At 45.1% G+C, this 12,680-nt stretch overlaps 1 protein-coding gene across 4 annotated transcripts; it reads right to left on the reverse strand.

The window, feature by feature from the left end:
• Positions 1-406: 406 nt before the first annotated feature.
• LOC113582107 (leucine-rich repeat-containing protein 75A-like) lies at positions 407-12,567 on the reverse strand. Of its 4 annotated transcripts, none has more exons than XM_035526783.1 (5): positions 12,424-12,567; positions 10,013-10,277; positions 8,036-8,164; positions 5,169-5,281; positions 407-1,654 (listed from the first exon to the last, which is right to left on the reverse strand). In XM_035526783.1, exons 2-5 carry the CDS (start codon positions 10,265-10,267, stop codon positions 1,084-1,086), a joined length of 1,068 nt encoding a protein of 355 aa, XP_035382676.1. In that variant the 5' UTR covers positions 10,268-10,277; positions 12,424-12,567; the 3' UTR covers positions 407-1,083. The 4 variants fall into 4 exon arrangements, with proteins under 4 accessions (XP_035382676.1, XP_035382675.1, XP_035382674.1 ...); XM_035526782.1 differs by lacking the exon at positions 12,424-12,567 and adding an exon at positions 10,603-11,394; XM_035526781.1 differs by lacking the exon at positions 12,424-12,567 and adding an exon at positions 10,603-11,394 and having other exon boundaries at positions 10,013-10,381.
• Between the last annotated feature and the right edge of the window lie 113 nt (positions 12,568-12,680).

Here is a 12,680-nt window from a genome sequence, read left to right on the forward strand (position 1 = left end):
ACCTCGACAAAACTTTAAACAAGAACAAACTCAAAACAGAAGCTGTTTTATGTTTAACAATACAGGGAAAAACGTTTGCCGTTACCAGTCTGTTCACAGGTGTTGTATCATCGTTCCTACCTGACTAGGCTACCGTAAAGCTTATCCCTGACTCTGTCACTGCGGGAATGTCGTTTTCATTGTGTCGCTATACACGCGGATTACAGCCCTACGTGTGCGAAATAACAATCAGCTCGCCTGCACCGCTTCTGAGGTAACGTGGGCTTTATAATTCTCAATGGCACTCTTTAAGGAGTACAATTATTGATAATAATATACTTAATTTGTGACAAAGTTGTTCCAGGGAAAAGGAAGGGAAACATTTCTCTATTCACTTTAAATAAACAAAATACTAAATACTCAATTGGCAGGTTCAAAGACCACTCTCATTTTATTGGCTTTCATCTGAAGTGCTGCTGGCATTACCTGACATACATGATTTTCATACAACCAGGACTTGCACATTTTTGCAGTTACTGTTTAGTAACTCTTTAGGTAACCATTAGAATTCATGACCCAATCAAGAGCTGTTGGATAAGTGAATTCATAATCTATGAAGGGATTATTTATAGACACTTCATGTCACTTAATTGTTGCGCACCCCTACAGGATTAATAAGACTTAAAAATGCAGAACAGGAGTTTGATAGCTGCCATTGGCCAAGAGTTGAGACAACAGAAGCTTTTGGACAGCAATCCCTCACCCTTTAGAAAGCATTACGTGAATCTTCCCTGCTCTGTTGAACTAGCCATAGCTAATATGGTTGAGCAAACAGTGTAACAAACTGGGAGAGAGTTAGCTAAAGAGAGAACCTCCTAATAGCTGAAGATTTTCCTGCACATCAGCCTATTTCCCTCTGATTATTACAATTCTTTCCCAACCCTTCAGATTCAAAACTGCCACCATCACACAGGTATGTTTGTATTTTTATTAAAAAAAAAAAAACTTCTGGGAAGCAGGAAACAGGTAATTCCACCATCGAGACCCTGAAGACCACTGGATACCCTGCTGAAATGTATGCATTTTCCATTTACACTGCCATCCTCAACCTCTCTCATCAGACCCTGAGGTCCAGGTGGACCTCTCATCTTCCCCGTCCTCGTCCAGCCCTGTGCTCCCGCACGCACCACACCCGGCCCAGCCACCCAGCGAGCTCCCCCACCCAGGGTGCCTCTCGTCAGGCTCACCAGCTGTCGCCTCACCCTGCTCCTGGATAGTGGGCAGGCTACCCTGCTTGGGGCATCGCTTTCGCAGGCTCACCACAAAGGCCTGTGGCAGCGAGAAGATGTCCACGTTGTTGCCCAGGTCGACCCAAGCGAGCGCTGGGAAGCCGCCTGGGTCCCTGAGGGCATCGGTGAGATGGCGGAGGACAGCCCGGGTCAGTCGGTTGCCGTTGAGTGCCAGGCTCTGGAGCGCGGGTAAACCGGCCAGTGTGGGCAGCAGCAGGAGCAGAGCGTCGTCTGTCAGGCCGGTGAAGGCCAGCTCAACTGAGTGCACGTGGGAGGCGTGACGGTGCAGGTGCGACGCCAGGCGCTTGGCGTCGCACAGAGACAGGGCGAAGCCGGACAGGTCCACACCACCGCCAGCAGGAGGGGCGGCGAGGAATGCCTTCAGACTGAGAGAGAGAGAGAGAGAAATAAAGATAGAGAGAGAGAGAGAGAGAGAGAGAGAGGCGCTATGGTCAGAACTGCATATGTAGTTGGCAAATGTCCCGGTAGCAGAACGGAGGAGGAGCAGGGGCAGAAACTATGAGGCAGAAAGAGCCAGCCAGCCAAGACCAGGAGGAAGCACATTAGAGGAGAAGATGACAGGATAGCCAATAGCCTCCACAGCAAAATGGAAAAGGTTCAGAGGGATACTTAGCGCCCACACACGGAGGTGGTGCCACATCGGTTGGGTGTATAAGCTAAGTCACCACATTTGAATGTCTGTGTGACAGGAAGCAGAAGAACATCACATTTACAAAGCCAAATATGAAGTGGCAGGTCTTACCTTAATACAAAGCTTCCCACGCAAATATGACTGACTACACAAAAAACACATAAGCAGAGCTTCTTCCTCACACCCAAAAGTGGGCACGCACACACTAACACACACAGACTTTTGCCCTTATTTGCACACACCAGTGTGGGCATCTGTAAAGAGACACACACTCCATTCCTCTTCTAAACCCACCCACATCACTCACTCATACTCCACAACCCAGCAAGCACCAGGGCACCCCCAAGGGAAACACAAATACTCCACTGCTCTCTGTGTAAACAACAAAGACGTCTATTGAAACATCATGCAGATGAGTCATCAACAGGAAACTCTGCACTGTTTCATTTGTTCGTTCGGCCAAGCTTTGACATATATGAATGGGGGTAGGGGGGTATGAGAGTAGCACCAGGCATGTGGGTGTGAGGTTGCAGCTGGTGAGTAACCACAAGAACCTGACTAAATTAAGTCCGGGAGACTGAGCTAAGACAGCAGTCTTAGCCCCAGAGCCGAATCAAACACATAAGCACATTGTGAGTTTATTAGTCAAGAGAGGTGATAGCTTTACTTTTCCTGCATGCAACCCCCCCCCCCTCCCCACACACACACACACACACACACACACACACACACACATACATACACAGAAAGAGAGAGAGGGGAGAGTGAGATACACACACATGTAGATAGGGACATAGTTCCAATAACTGAAATCATTGCAAAAGCACTGTGAAAAGGGCAAGTTCTCAGGCTGGTGGTCAATACTAACACAGTTAGGACAGCCTTCCCAATAATAAGCAGCTATGGACAGTGCAGGTCAGATCTATGAGCTCTCTGGTCCCAGCCACTTGAGACTTAGTATTCTGTGGAAGAGGCATTAACTCATAATGACTCATAATGAGAGAGAGCGAGAGAGAGAGAGAGAGAGAGAGAAATGGTCAGAGGCAGTCCATGGCACTTGGAAAATATACCACACAATAAATACAAATGTTGCTACACAGTTGTTTCAAAGAAAACTAGACAAAACAAATGTTTTAACCATTTAGAAATCACACCCATACACGTATCAGCGCTTTTTCTCCCGTGAAGTGTGTGCATGTCTGTATTTCTTTAATTCTCCTCTTTCACGCACCCTCTTCTTTCTCACCGAATCCTTCTTTTTCTTTGCCCCAGCTCCAGCCCCACTTTCTAACTGCTCTTTAATGAGCAGGGTCACTGGGCTAACTGGGGCTCTCCTACTCTGCTCCAGTTGCATTCTGGGAGGACACGCTTGTCTAAGAACCAGGAACAGGAGCTGGCGCACGACGAAATAGTTCCGTTTCTCACAGGGAATGGGATTAAGCTCCTTAATTGTCACCAGTGCTCATCCTAATGCATTTTGCACTTCTGCGCTTTTGACACCCCTGGCTCCTGAACGAGGACCCTGCACAGCTTTTGAAAGCATCCATTTTGATTAGGAGGGTTTTAACACGTATACTGACAGTTGTGCAGTGGTTGCACGCTGCAGTTTTTAAGGAAAAGAAAACTGAACATGAAGCAAATTGGCAGGAGATCATGTTTCATTTGAGCAGCTATATTAGGGCTTAGAACATCTAATTATCACCATTACCATCACTGAAGCATCACCATCACCATCGCGTACGCAACTCATTCATATAGACATGCATACAACGTTCCATATCCATACCCACAGACCCATGTTTATAATTCGCAAAGCTCAGATGACTTGAATTCTTTCCTGATAGCACACGATTACCAGCAGAAGCGGAACACAGACAGAGCTCGGAGATCAAAGAGAAGTGGTATTCTAGAACACACAGTGACCTCAACCCTCTCTATCTCTCTCTCACACACACACACAGTCAGACTCATGGGACACCTTGTATTATATATCAACATCTATTAGATTATGAACCATCTTTCTACTCTGAATGCTAATTCCGTCATATGGAAGGAAGGTTACTCTCATCACATATGTGTGCTAAACCCTAACATACTGCAAACTTTTAAAATCATTTTATCAGAAGACAGAGGATCTCTAAGTAAGGCTGCAGCGCCAGACACAGGAAACTGAATTTGTCGTCTCGAAATGTGGCCACTCTAAATCTTTTAAGTATGTTAAAGAGATGATGGGGTGTATGGTTAGAGAATGGGAAGAATGTTCCAGAGCTGAACATGTCCTGATCCCATGGCTCCAGCTAAGCTTAGGGGAAAACACACACACCCACACCCATCACACGTAGTCCCTCCTACAAACATACACTCACATACACAAATACACACAGACGCAAAGGCAGATGTGTCCAAATGACCAGAGTCAGATACTGCAAGTTATAAAAAGACTGCAGCTTCCCACAGACATATGGATATGCACATGTGCACCCTCACACACACACACACACACACACACACACAAACACACAAACATTGACCAGCTAAATCAAAAGTAATAAAGGATTCTCGTTTTGTGGGAGATGGTAGAAGAATCATGGGTTAATAAGTCAGCAAAGGGAAGAGGGTAATGTGCAACAGTGTTCAGCTCTTTCTGAGAAGAGCAACCAACACATCAGTGGGCTTGCGAGGTTCCTCAGTGCACTTAAGAACTAGTGCTGTGTCTGCGATGCCATCAGATTTGGAAATAAAACCCTTATTTGCAATATGTGAAAACCCTGAATAGGTAGTACACAGGAAAAGGGTATGTACCTTTATATACTTTTGTGAAGAAGACTATACTTGAACACGAGCACGAGAACTGTGAATAACTCGCTCATCAGTGTAACACCCTCCTATTTATTAATAACATAAGTGTGCAGGTCATTTTTGCTGGCAGCTCTTTAACAGCTGAGCTGTAACTTGTGATCACCGTCGTCGATACACTTGAACCTTGAGGTCAGCCAGCTGTGTTCATATGTATTATGAATGTGTATTATAATCACCCAAGTTCCCAAGGTAAGTAGCAAGCTAAGCTACTCCAGGATGATCTGCTCTATATGTGTGAGTACTGTCATTTGAGCTTGAACTGAAGCACCTCAGTCCTTCAGACAAGACCCCAATGTGTACTGGACCAAAATGGGCTCATACTCAGCTGGACATCATAGGGTAGAGCAGCCTTGGTCGCTGGAGTGATTTTCTGTCCTGGCAGAGCTCACCTGGCCGGGGGCTTGCCTTTTAGAAGCCCTTGCCTTCTCCAGCGCGGGTGAGGACTCAGGTGGTATGTCAGCTGCCGACACACTTTCTCCATGGCACTCAGAGAATCGGCCTCCTGTGACAGAGAGACAGAAGGGCGCAGCGCGTTACAGGTTATCTGCCGTGCCTTGTGCGGTTTGTTTCGTGGTGGAGTATTGATCTGTCTAGCCCGGGCCCCTGTGGTCCTGCCTCTTCAACCCACTCACTCCTTCTCATTCTCTTTGCCCATGAGCTCATTCGGGAAGACTGTAATCAGGTTAGTTCTGGTTCTTCTGCTGTCACCCCTGCCATCCCACAGCCCCCCACCCCCAAACACACCCAGCGGGAATCCTTCTGAGCCAGGCAGCCATGGGGCGCCTGTCTGCCTATCAGGAGCATTATTGATTACCAATCGCCTCACCTAGCGCGCGCCACAGAGAACCGGGGATTGACGAGTGAAAAGGTCCTAAAGTTTTAACGCCCACATCCACGTTTGGATGTATGTCATTATGTTCATTATCCTATCCTAGCCATCGTGAGCCAAATGAGCCGTGTGTGTAATTTTTGGAGCACAGCTATGTGAATGGCGTTTCTCTTCCTTGGTTGTCTTTACTCCTGTGGAGAACACAAAAACATATGTACTTATGTTATGGATGCATACACACACACATACACACAAACATGGCAAATGATGAGTCTGAAGTTACCTATTCATCTCTGCCTCTGCTACCCACATCTTTCTGTCCCTCTACGTCTATGTCTGTGCGTGTGTGTCCATTTCATTAACCCCACCAACACAGCAGCAGTCTCGCCAGGCAGAACTGGGATGGGTGATTCAGTGTGCATGCACTGGGGTCGTGCGTGTGTGTGTGTGTGTTTAAGCTCAGGTGGCTCTGCTTTCTGCTAATGCCTCACTAGGGTGTATCTCTCTCTTTCTCTTTCTTTCTTTCATCTTCTCTTTCCTGCTTGCATTTCCATTCATGAGGGGCTCTGTTCTACGAATCAATGACCCAGTGAGAGCTCGGCCAGTGCCATGGACAGACCCAGCGGTAGGACAGAGCCGGGCTTGCTCAAGAGGGCACTGTTCCACATCACAAACACTGATTACGAATGCACATGCGCACACACACAAACACAAACACACACACATCCAAATAAATAATGGTCATCGACAAAATTGCCTGTTAACTTCAGACCTCATGCAGAATAAAAGATCTTTGTGCATGTGTGTTTGTGAGCGTGTGCAGAGGACCTGGCGGGGAAACAAGCATTGAAACTAGGAGTATGATCAAATTTGCTTGCTGCTCCTTTGACAAACTGTTTTCTAAATATAATGCCTTGTGTATGTAGCATATGTGTATGTTCGTGTTGGTGTGTGTGTGTGTGCTATGTATAGCTGAGTGACAGACTCTGCATGCAAGGCTGGCTGTGAATGGTGCTGTATATTCCTGCATCTCTCTTTGGTCTGTGATTGGTGCTTTATATTCCTACGTCTCTGTTTCGTCTGTATCTGCGCACCTCATCCTCTTCACAGTGACCAGTGAATGGTGGCTTGTCAGGGAAGCTATGCATTATAGGAAATTTTCAAGTTTAGGGAGGCATTAGAGGAGCGGCAATCCTGAATCATCTGTAGATGTTTTTCTTGCTAAAGTAGTTATTTCTCTAGAGATTACAACCAGTAGAAATCGCAGTACTATAAGGAAGACAGACTCTATACACTCAACAACCATGTATCACATACTTGCTGTCACCATCACTTGGTGAGGTATACCCACCTGATAAACAGCCTTAGGTTAAAAACAGATATTATCGTTTATTTCAATCATTTCAGTGTGGGTTGATACTTCCAATGTTTTTGTTTTTTTTTCATTCCAAATTTTCCTGCATGCCTAGCAGGATTGATTTATTTCTGTTCTTTATTTCATTAGAAAAACATTTTGTGTTGTGCTATATTACATTACGATTAAGCCCGTGTTTATTTAATTGTAAAATGTGTGTATTCTGGCTGCCAAACTGAAGAGCAGCCAAAACCCCAGTCAGTTGTAGATGGTGGAGACCACCACCTCTGAATGAGAGGACATTGCAACAGAGGCTGTTAGTTAGGAGGGTAAATCTGAGTATGTTCTGGCTACCGTGTTAGGGCCCTGGATCACTGGTCTGGTGCTCAGTGCACATGTAGAAGATCCAGGTTTGGATGTGGTTATGGTCTCTGCTCTGTGTCTTTGTAATGTAACAGTAATGTTTTCAATAATCCTAGTTTATGTTCCATTTCTTTAGTTCACTTTATCTGCACTGAAAGTACTGGGGCAAAATGGCTCCTGCTGACTGGAAGGTGCAGTAGGAAGACTGAGCTTGTTGTCTGGGCTTGCTAAAAAGTCTACCTTATGGGTGTGCTTTTACAGACGGTACCCCTTAGCCCTCTCGGTACCCCTTAGCCCTCTCTTGCAATGAACAATTTGTCAGCCACCCTGTACCCCATTCACCAAATAGTCCATTTCTAACCACAGGAACACTGTTGACTGTGTTATTTGGCTGGCAGAATGTTTTCAGTACAGCAGTGACACTGGACTGGTGTGACGGGGTAGTGGTTATTGCGTAACAGGCAGAGCCACGTCACTGAAGTGTTTACACATGTCAGCATCACCACTGGGTTGAGAGAGCTTTGGCGCATAAAAATATCGAAGCAAAAGTGGTCCTGTCGTCAGAAACCCACCGCCAGTGATGAAGATCACTGCTAATTTAATCTTAAATGTGTGAAAACTACAGACAAGCTATAATCTCTAAATGTAAACATAAGTCATTACTAATAACCTCTGGGTGTGCGTGTGTGTGTGTGTGTGTGTGTTCTCACCATTTTGGGGCAGTGCATACAGCGAGCAAGGTTGATAATTAGGTCATGGGTGATGGGGTCCACCGTGTTGCGGAAGCTGCCATACCTGTGCAACACGTCATCAAGAGACGTTGAATCCATGCCCAAGTCCTGCGAACCAGCACACCAAATGATCAGCTACACAGCCAGGCTTGGACTGTGAGATTCAGAGCTGTCCAAATTATTATGAATTAGGCCTGAACAATATATCGAACTTATTTGTTATCGCAATATTAGCATTTCCAGTGCTACTGGGGCAGAAGGCTGCATTATTTAAATGAGCCCTCTAATAACAGCTTTTTTATGGCAGGCCTGAAATATCTTGACCCATAAAGATACTTAAAAAATATGAAAGCTGTGTCCCACAAACACAGGGATGGGTACATTATTGATTTTGTATATTCCAGACACTGGGCAGGATTCTTCTGTGCTGGTTGCCAGAGTGTTGTATTTGAGTTTGACATAGTTGTGCTTTGTGGACATGAAAGGTCTTGTATGGCAGAAAATTGAAATGTGGTCTACATCCTTCTTTTACATGATTGTGTTTGTGTATGTGTGCGTGTGTGTGTGTGTGCATGTGAGTGATAGAGAGAGAGAGAGCGCAAGAGAGAGAGAATCCTTGAGGAACAACTGAACCCTGGTATTAGCATTAAAATGGCGGCTAGGCTGGAAATGTGCCAGCCGGCCAAATGAACCGTGAAACACCAATCAAAGTTAAAGCTAAGATACACATCACAGAAAGGATGTGGACTGCCCTGAACTTCCAAGGAAAGTGAAAGATAGATGTGTGGGTGTGTGAGAGAAGAACAAGGACATGCACTCATGAGAACATACACACGTATATATAAGGACATATGCTCTTATTAGTTTTAAGACCTTGTCCATTGCATGGCATCACTGAAATGTAATAGCAGGATGAGGATGAGGAAGAGGACAATTCCATACACAAAGCAGGACAAGGGTGGTCCCCTGTATTACTTCGCACACACTAATGAATATATGAATATATTAAATATTCATAGATTAATATTCTATTCAGACCCCTCAAAGGTGGTCTGTTTCTGGTATGGTGCACATCTGAATGTATGTATATTGGGGGGGGGGGGGGGCTTCCTTTTCTCTTCATTTCTTTAAGTACCAACACTAACTAGACAGAGAGAGAAAGTGTGAACAGGGGAGTGTCTTGGTGTGTGAGTTTAAAGGAAAAGAGAGAGCTGGAGACTGTGTGCAAGACAGTGAATTAATTCATTTTGAGGCACTTTTTGTGTGCATGTGTGTGATGGTGTGTGATACATTAGGGGTACAGCTGTGCAAGTGATTTGGAGGGAGTGAGCTCACAGAGTGATTTACTGTTTGGTGTAAACACCACTGAGTGTGCCGAGAAGGGGGAGAGACACACAGACACACACACAAACATGAGTGAGATGGGGGGGGGGGTGGGAGAAACAGAGAAAGGGGGAGAAAGTAGAGATAAAGCAAGACAGAGAGAGAAAGCAGAGGACGAAAGTGTGTGTGTGGGGGGGGGAGTGGCGAGTTAGTGTAAAAGACTTCATTGACATCCTACATTGCTGCAGGCGTTCCATCATCACCATGGTTTCCTGATTCACAGTGCATGCAACCAAACACTTTCAGACTCTGAATGCAGCAGCAAGTGGCATTTAATTCAGCATGCAATGAATACATACGTCTCAGTCGTCTTCAAATATCACCACTCATATTTATCACATGTGTACAGAATATGCCACCGAGGTGCCTTGTGGAATAAACGTCACTAATGGCTCATCACCTCTGGCAGTAAGGAGTGACAGATTGCGCCTTCTGTATCTGACCTGTTGCTACACTCAAAACAGAAAGTCCCTCTATGGTGGTTTTGTTGGTTTTCTGTGGCAGGGATTTTAAAGACTAAAGTCACCCGCTTCTAAAGGCGACTTGTGCCACGCCCCCCCAAGAGCGGCTCACCTGTCTCAGGCTTCTCAGTTGCTCAGATGCCTCTTCATGTCTGCCTTCCTTTATCATGTGCAGCATCTCCTGGATCATACAGACGCGGCGCCGGTACGGCGGCGGAGCTTCTGCCGCAGGGCTCTCCTCGCGCTCGCAAGAGGACAAGCGGAACAGGAGGGAGCTCTGAGCCCGTGTCCAAACGCCCTGCAGCGGGCTGGAGCCAGCCTCCTGGCCTTTGGACTGCCTTGCTCCCATGCGGGGACCACAGCTCATGCGCTAGCGGCTGAGAGGTGAGAGAGTGGTATTGGGTGGAGGTGCCTTTGGGAGTTCATTTGGGCGTTCGATGAATAGGAGTTTACTTTCTGGAGTCGAGAGTAAGTCCAGTATCTAAAACCATTTTTGTGCAAGTTTCAAAGGAGGCGCGAATGTTGACCCCAAAAAAAGCACAACATAAAATCTCATGCAATATTCATAGGAGACGTTTCAAGCGAGGATACTCAGCTAAAAGAACACACAGAACATCTCTCAGCCACGACATGCTTCACTCATTCTTCACTTTAGGAGTCAACTGTTGTTGAGAAAGGTGAGCGCAGCTATGTAATACTCACAGGTCTTGCCACGTATCACAAGGCATTTTTCAACTGATCCAAAAGTTGTCCATAAAACGAGCCTTATTGTTTAAAAAATGAAGATAGCTTGAGCCACAACGCAGTCTTAAAGTGAAGACGAAAAGGGAAACCTGGCATTCGGTTGACTACGAGAACGTCCTGCTGAACAGTGAATGATGGAAACAGATCCAGCCTCTGCAGTGCGAACTTTTTATAGTTAATTCGAAAGAAGAAACGAATGATTATTCACCTCCCGTGACGCCCGCTTCCGTTCTTGTATCCGCGACTAGCACCTGCACAGAGTGGAAACAGGAAAAGCCGCTGCCCGCCCGACAAGCGCAAAACTCCGGTTCACCACGTTCTGCAATGTTTACATTTGATACACCAACCTATAAAAAAAAATGAGTACGAGGGAACGAGTTGGCGGTGTTCCTTATCGCTATGGCTTTCCCAGTAGCCCTCCTACTGTCAACTTGAGAAATTGTCTAATTCTACCCCTGCAGATGCTGAGGAAAGGGTGGAAAAGTGATTAATCGACAGAGAGAGAGAGAGAGAGAGAGAGAGAGAGAGAGAGAGAGAGAGAGCGCAGCATAAGTGTTAGCGTGTCAGCATGGCCACAGTAAACTCAAAATTCGAATTCTACGATAACATTCAGTGTCAGCTTCCCAACCCCCCGAGTGATTACACAACCTGTATATAATATGAGGCAGACGTATGCGTCAGTGTACTGAAGTTTAACACGCATTAGACGTTCTTGCTCATTTATGGAATCTGCAGTTTATAATAATAGGGAACGAATGAGAAAGGATACAATCCAATACCAGCGCAAACTCAAACACCACTGCACTGGTTTAGACAAACTCAGATAAACCACAACACTGTTCACAATAACATAGTCGAACACAGCTGCATATCTGGCACCGAAAGTGTTGTGAGATCCAAAAAAACTTCATGGGACGCATCGCCCTCGTTATTGAAACGACACATAAACGCACATCACTGAAAAAAGAGAACACTTAAGCTACAGCAGGTGGCATGTTTCTTTGGCTCAACATCAGCGTCCGTCCGCTAACCTTATACCCTTTACCCCGCGTTAAACGTTACTGTGTTAGGTGGGGCACTTGGAGTAGTGTTGCGTGTATAGAGGGTATGCACTGATGTTGCATTTCCATCGAAATACAATGTCGGACTGAGTGTCAAAACATTTTGCTGCACGGAAGTTTATTAGGGAAAAGGAGAAAACAGGAACGAAACAAGCTATTATCCGCCTAAATGCAAGGCAGCTGGAGTTGACCTCGAGCTATCCAAATGAACAAAGTACCAGTAGTTTCATAAACATCGATATGTGGCCAGGAATTTATATGTAGTTGATCTCGGTTTTGAAGTTGGGGAAATCTAGTAAGCAGTCTACAAATGCCTTGACTCTTGGTTATACAAGGCAACAAGGAGCTGTTGGTGAAATTAAAGTGACCAAGACACCAACGGCTAATTTGGTTATATGTGGACAGATTTGTACAACTCTATGGCAGCATGTTCTGGAATATTTTCAAATTCAAATGCAAATTTGAAAATGCTAATGGTGTCTTTACAATTGCATTTCCCATGTGATTTAAGACATATGCCTAAATCAAATTCTAATGAAAATCGAATTTTGCATTTGTGTGTACAAATTTAAAATGAAAAAGCAAAGTCGTTCTGACATTTCAATTTGTCAACGCTATTACTCTGACGCATTAAGAATGGAACGAGTTACCCATTTTCAATTGAATTTCCTCACCGTCGCACTTCAGCTCTAGCAGAATAAAAAAAGCAGTTGCAAACCTGATTAGATCCTGGAAATGTCTTTTTTTCCCTCTAGAAATCTTGTATACTTAACCGCATTTTTACGGTGTACTGTAGTTAAAGTTGTTGAAAAATAATGCATATATTTAAAATTGATATTTTCAAAATTACTGAAGTACATAAGGTTTCCAGAGAAATCTCCGTCTCTATATCTGCCAATACTTTGTCCGGTTGGTTAGCCATTAGTAGTGGATAAACAGGAGAGGGATGTAGTGGTAGATGCAGCAATCCTATAG

The sequence above is a fragment of the Electrophorus electricus genome, chromosome 6 (genome assembly GCF_013358815.1).
Source record: "Electrophorus electricus isolate fEleEle1 chromosome 6, fEleEle1.pri, whole genome shotgun sequence".
In the NCBI taxonomy this organism is placed as follows: Eukaryota; Metazoa; Chordata; class Actinopteri; order Gymnotiformes; family Gymnotidae; genus Electrophorus; species Electrophorus electricus.

Excerpts from the sequence above, each read along its gene's own strand:
- LOC113582107 (XM_035526783.1), bottom strand. The coding sequence starts at position 10,267 with ATGAGCTGTGGTCCCCGCATGGGAGCAAGGCAGTCCAAAGGCCAGGAG. Across the intron at positions 8,165-10,012 it reads AACTGAGAAGCCTGAGACAG|GACTTGGGCATGGATTCAAC; the intron begins GTGAGCCGCTCT and ends GCTGGTTCGCAG. Across the intron at positions 5,282-8,035 it reads GTATGCACTGCCCCAAAATG|GAGGCCGATTCTCTGAGTGC; the intron begins GTGAGAACACAC and ends TCTCTGTCACAG.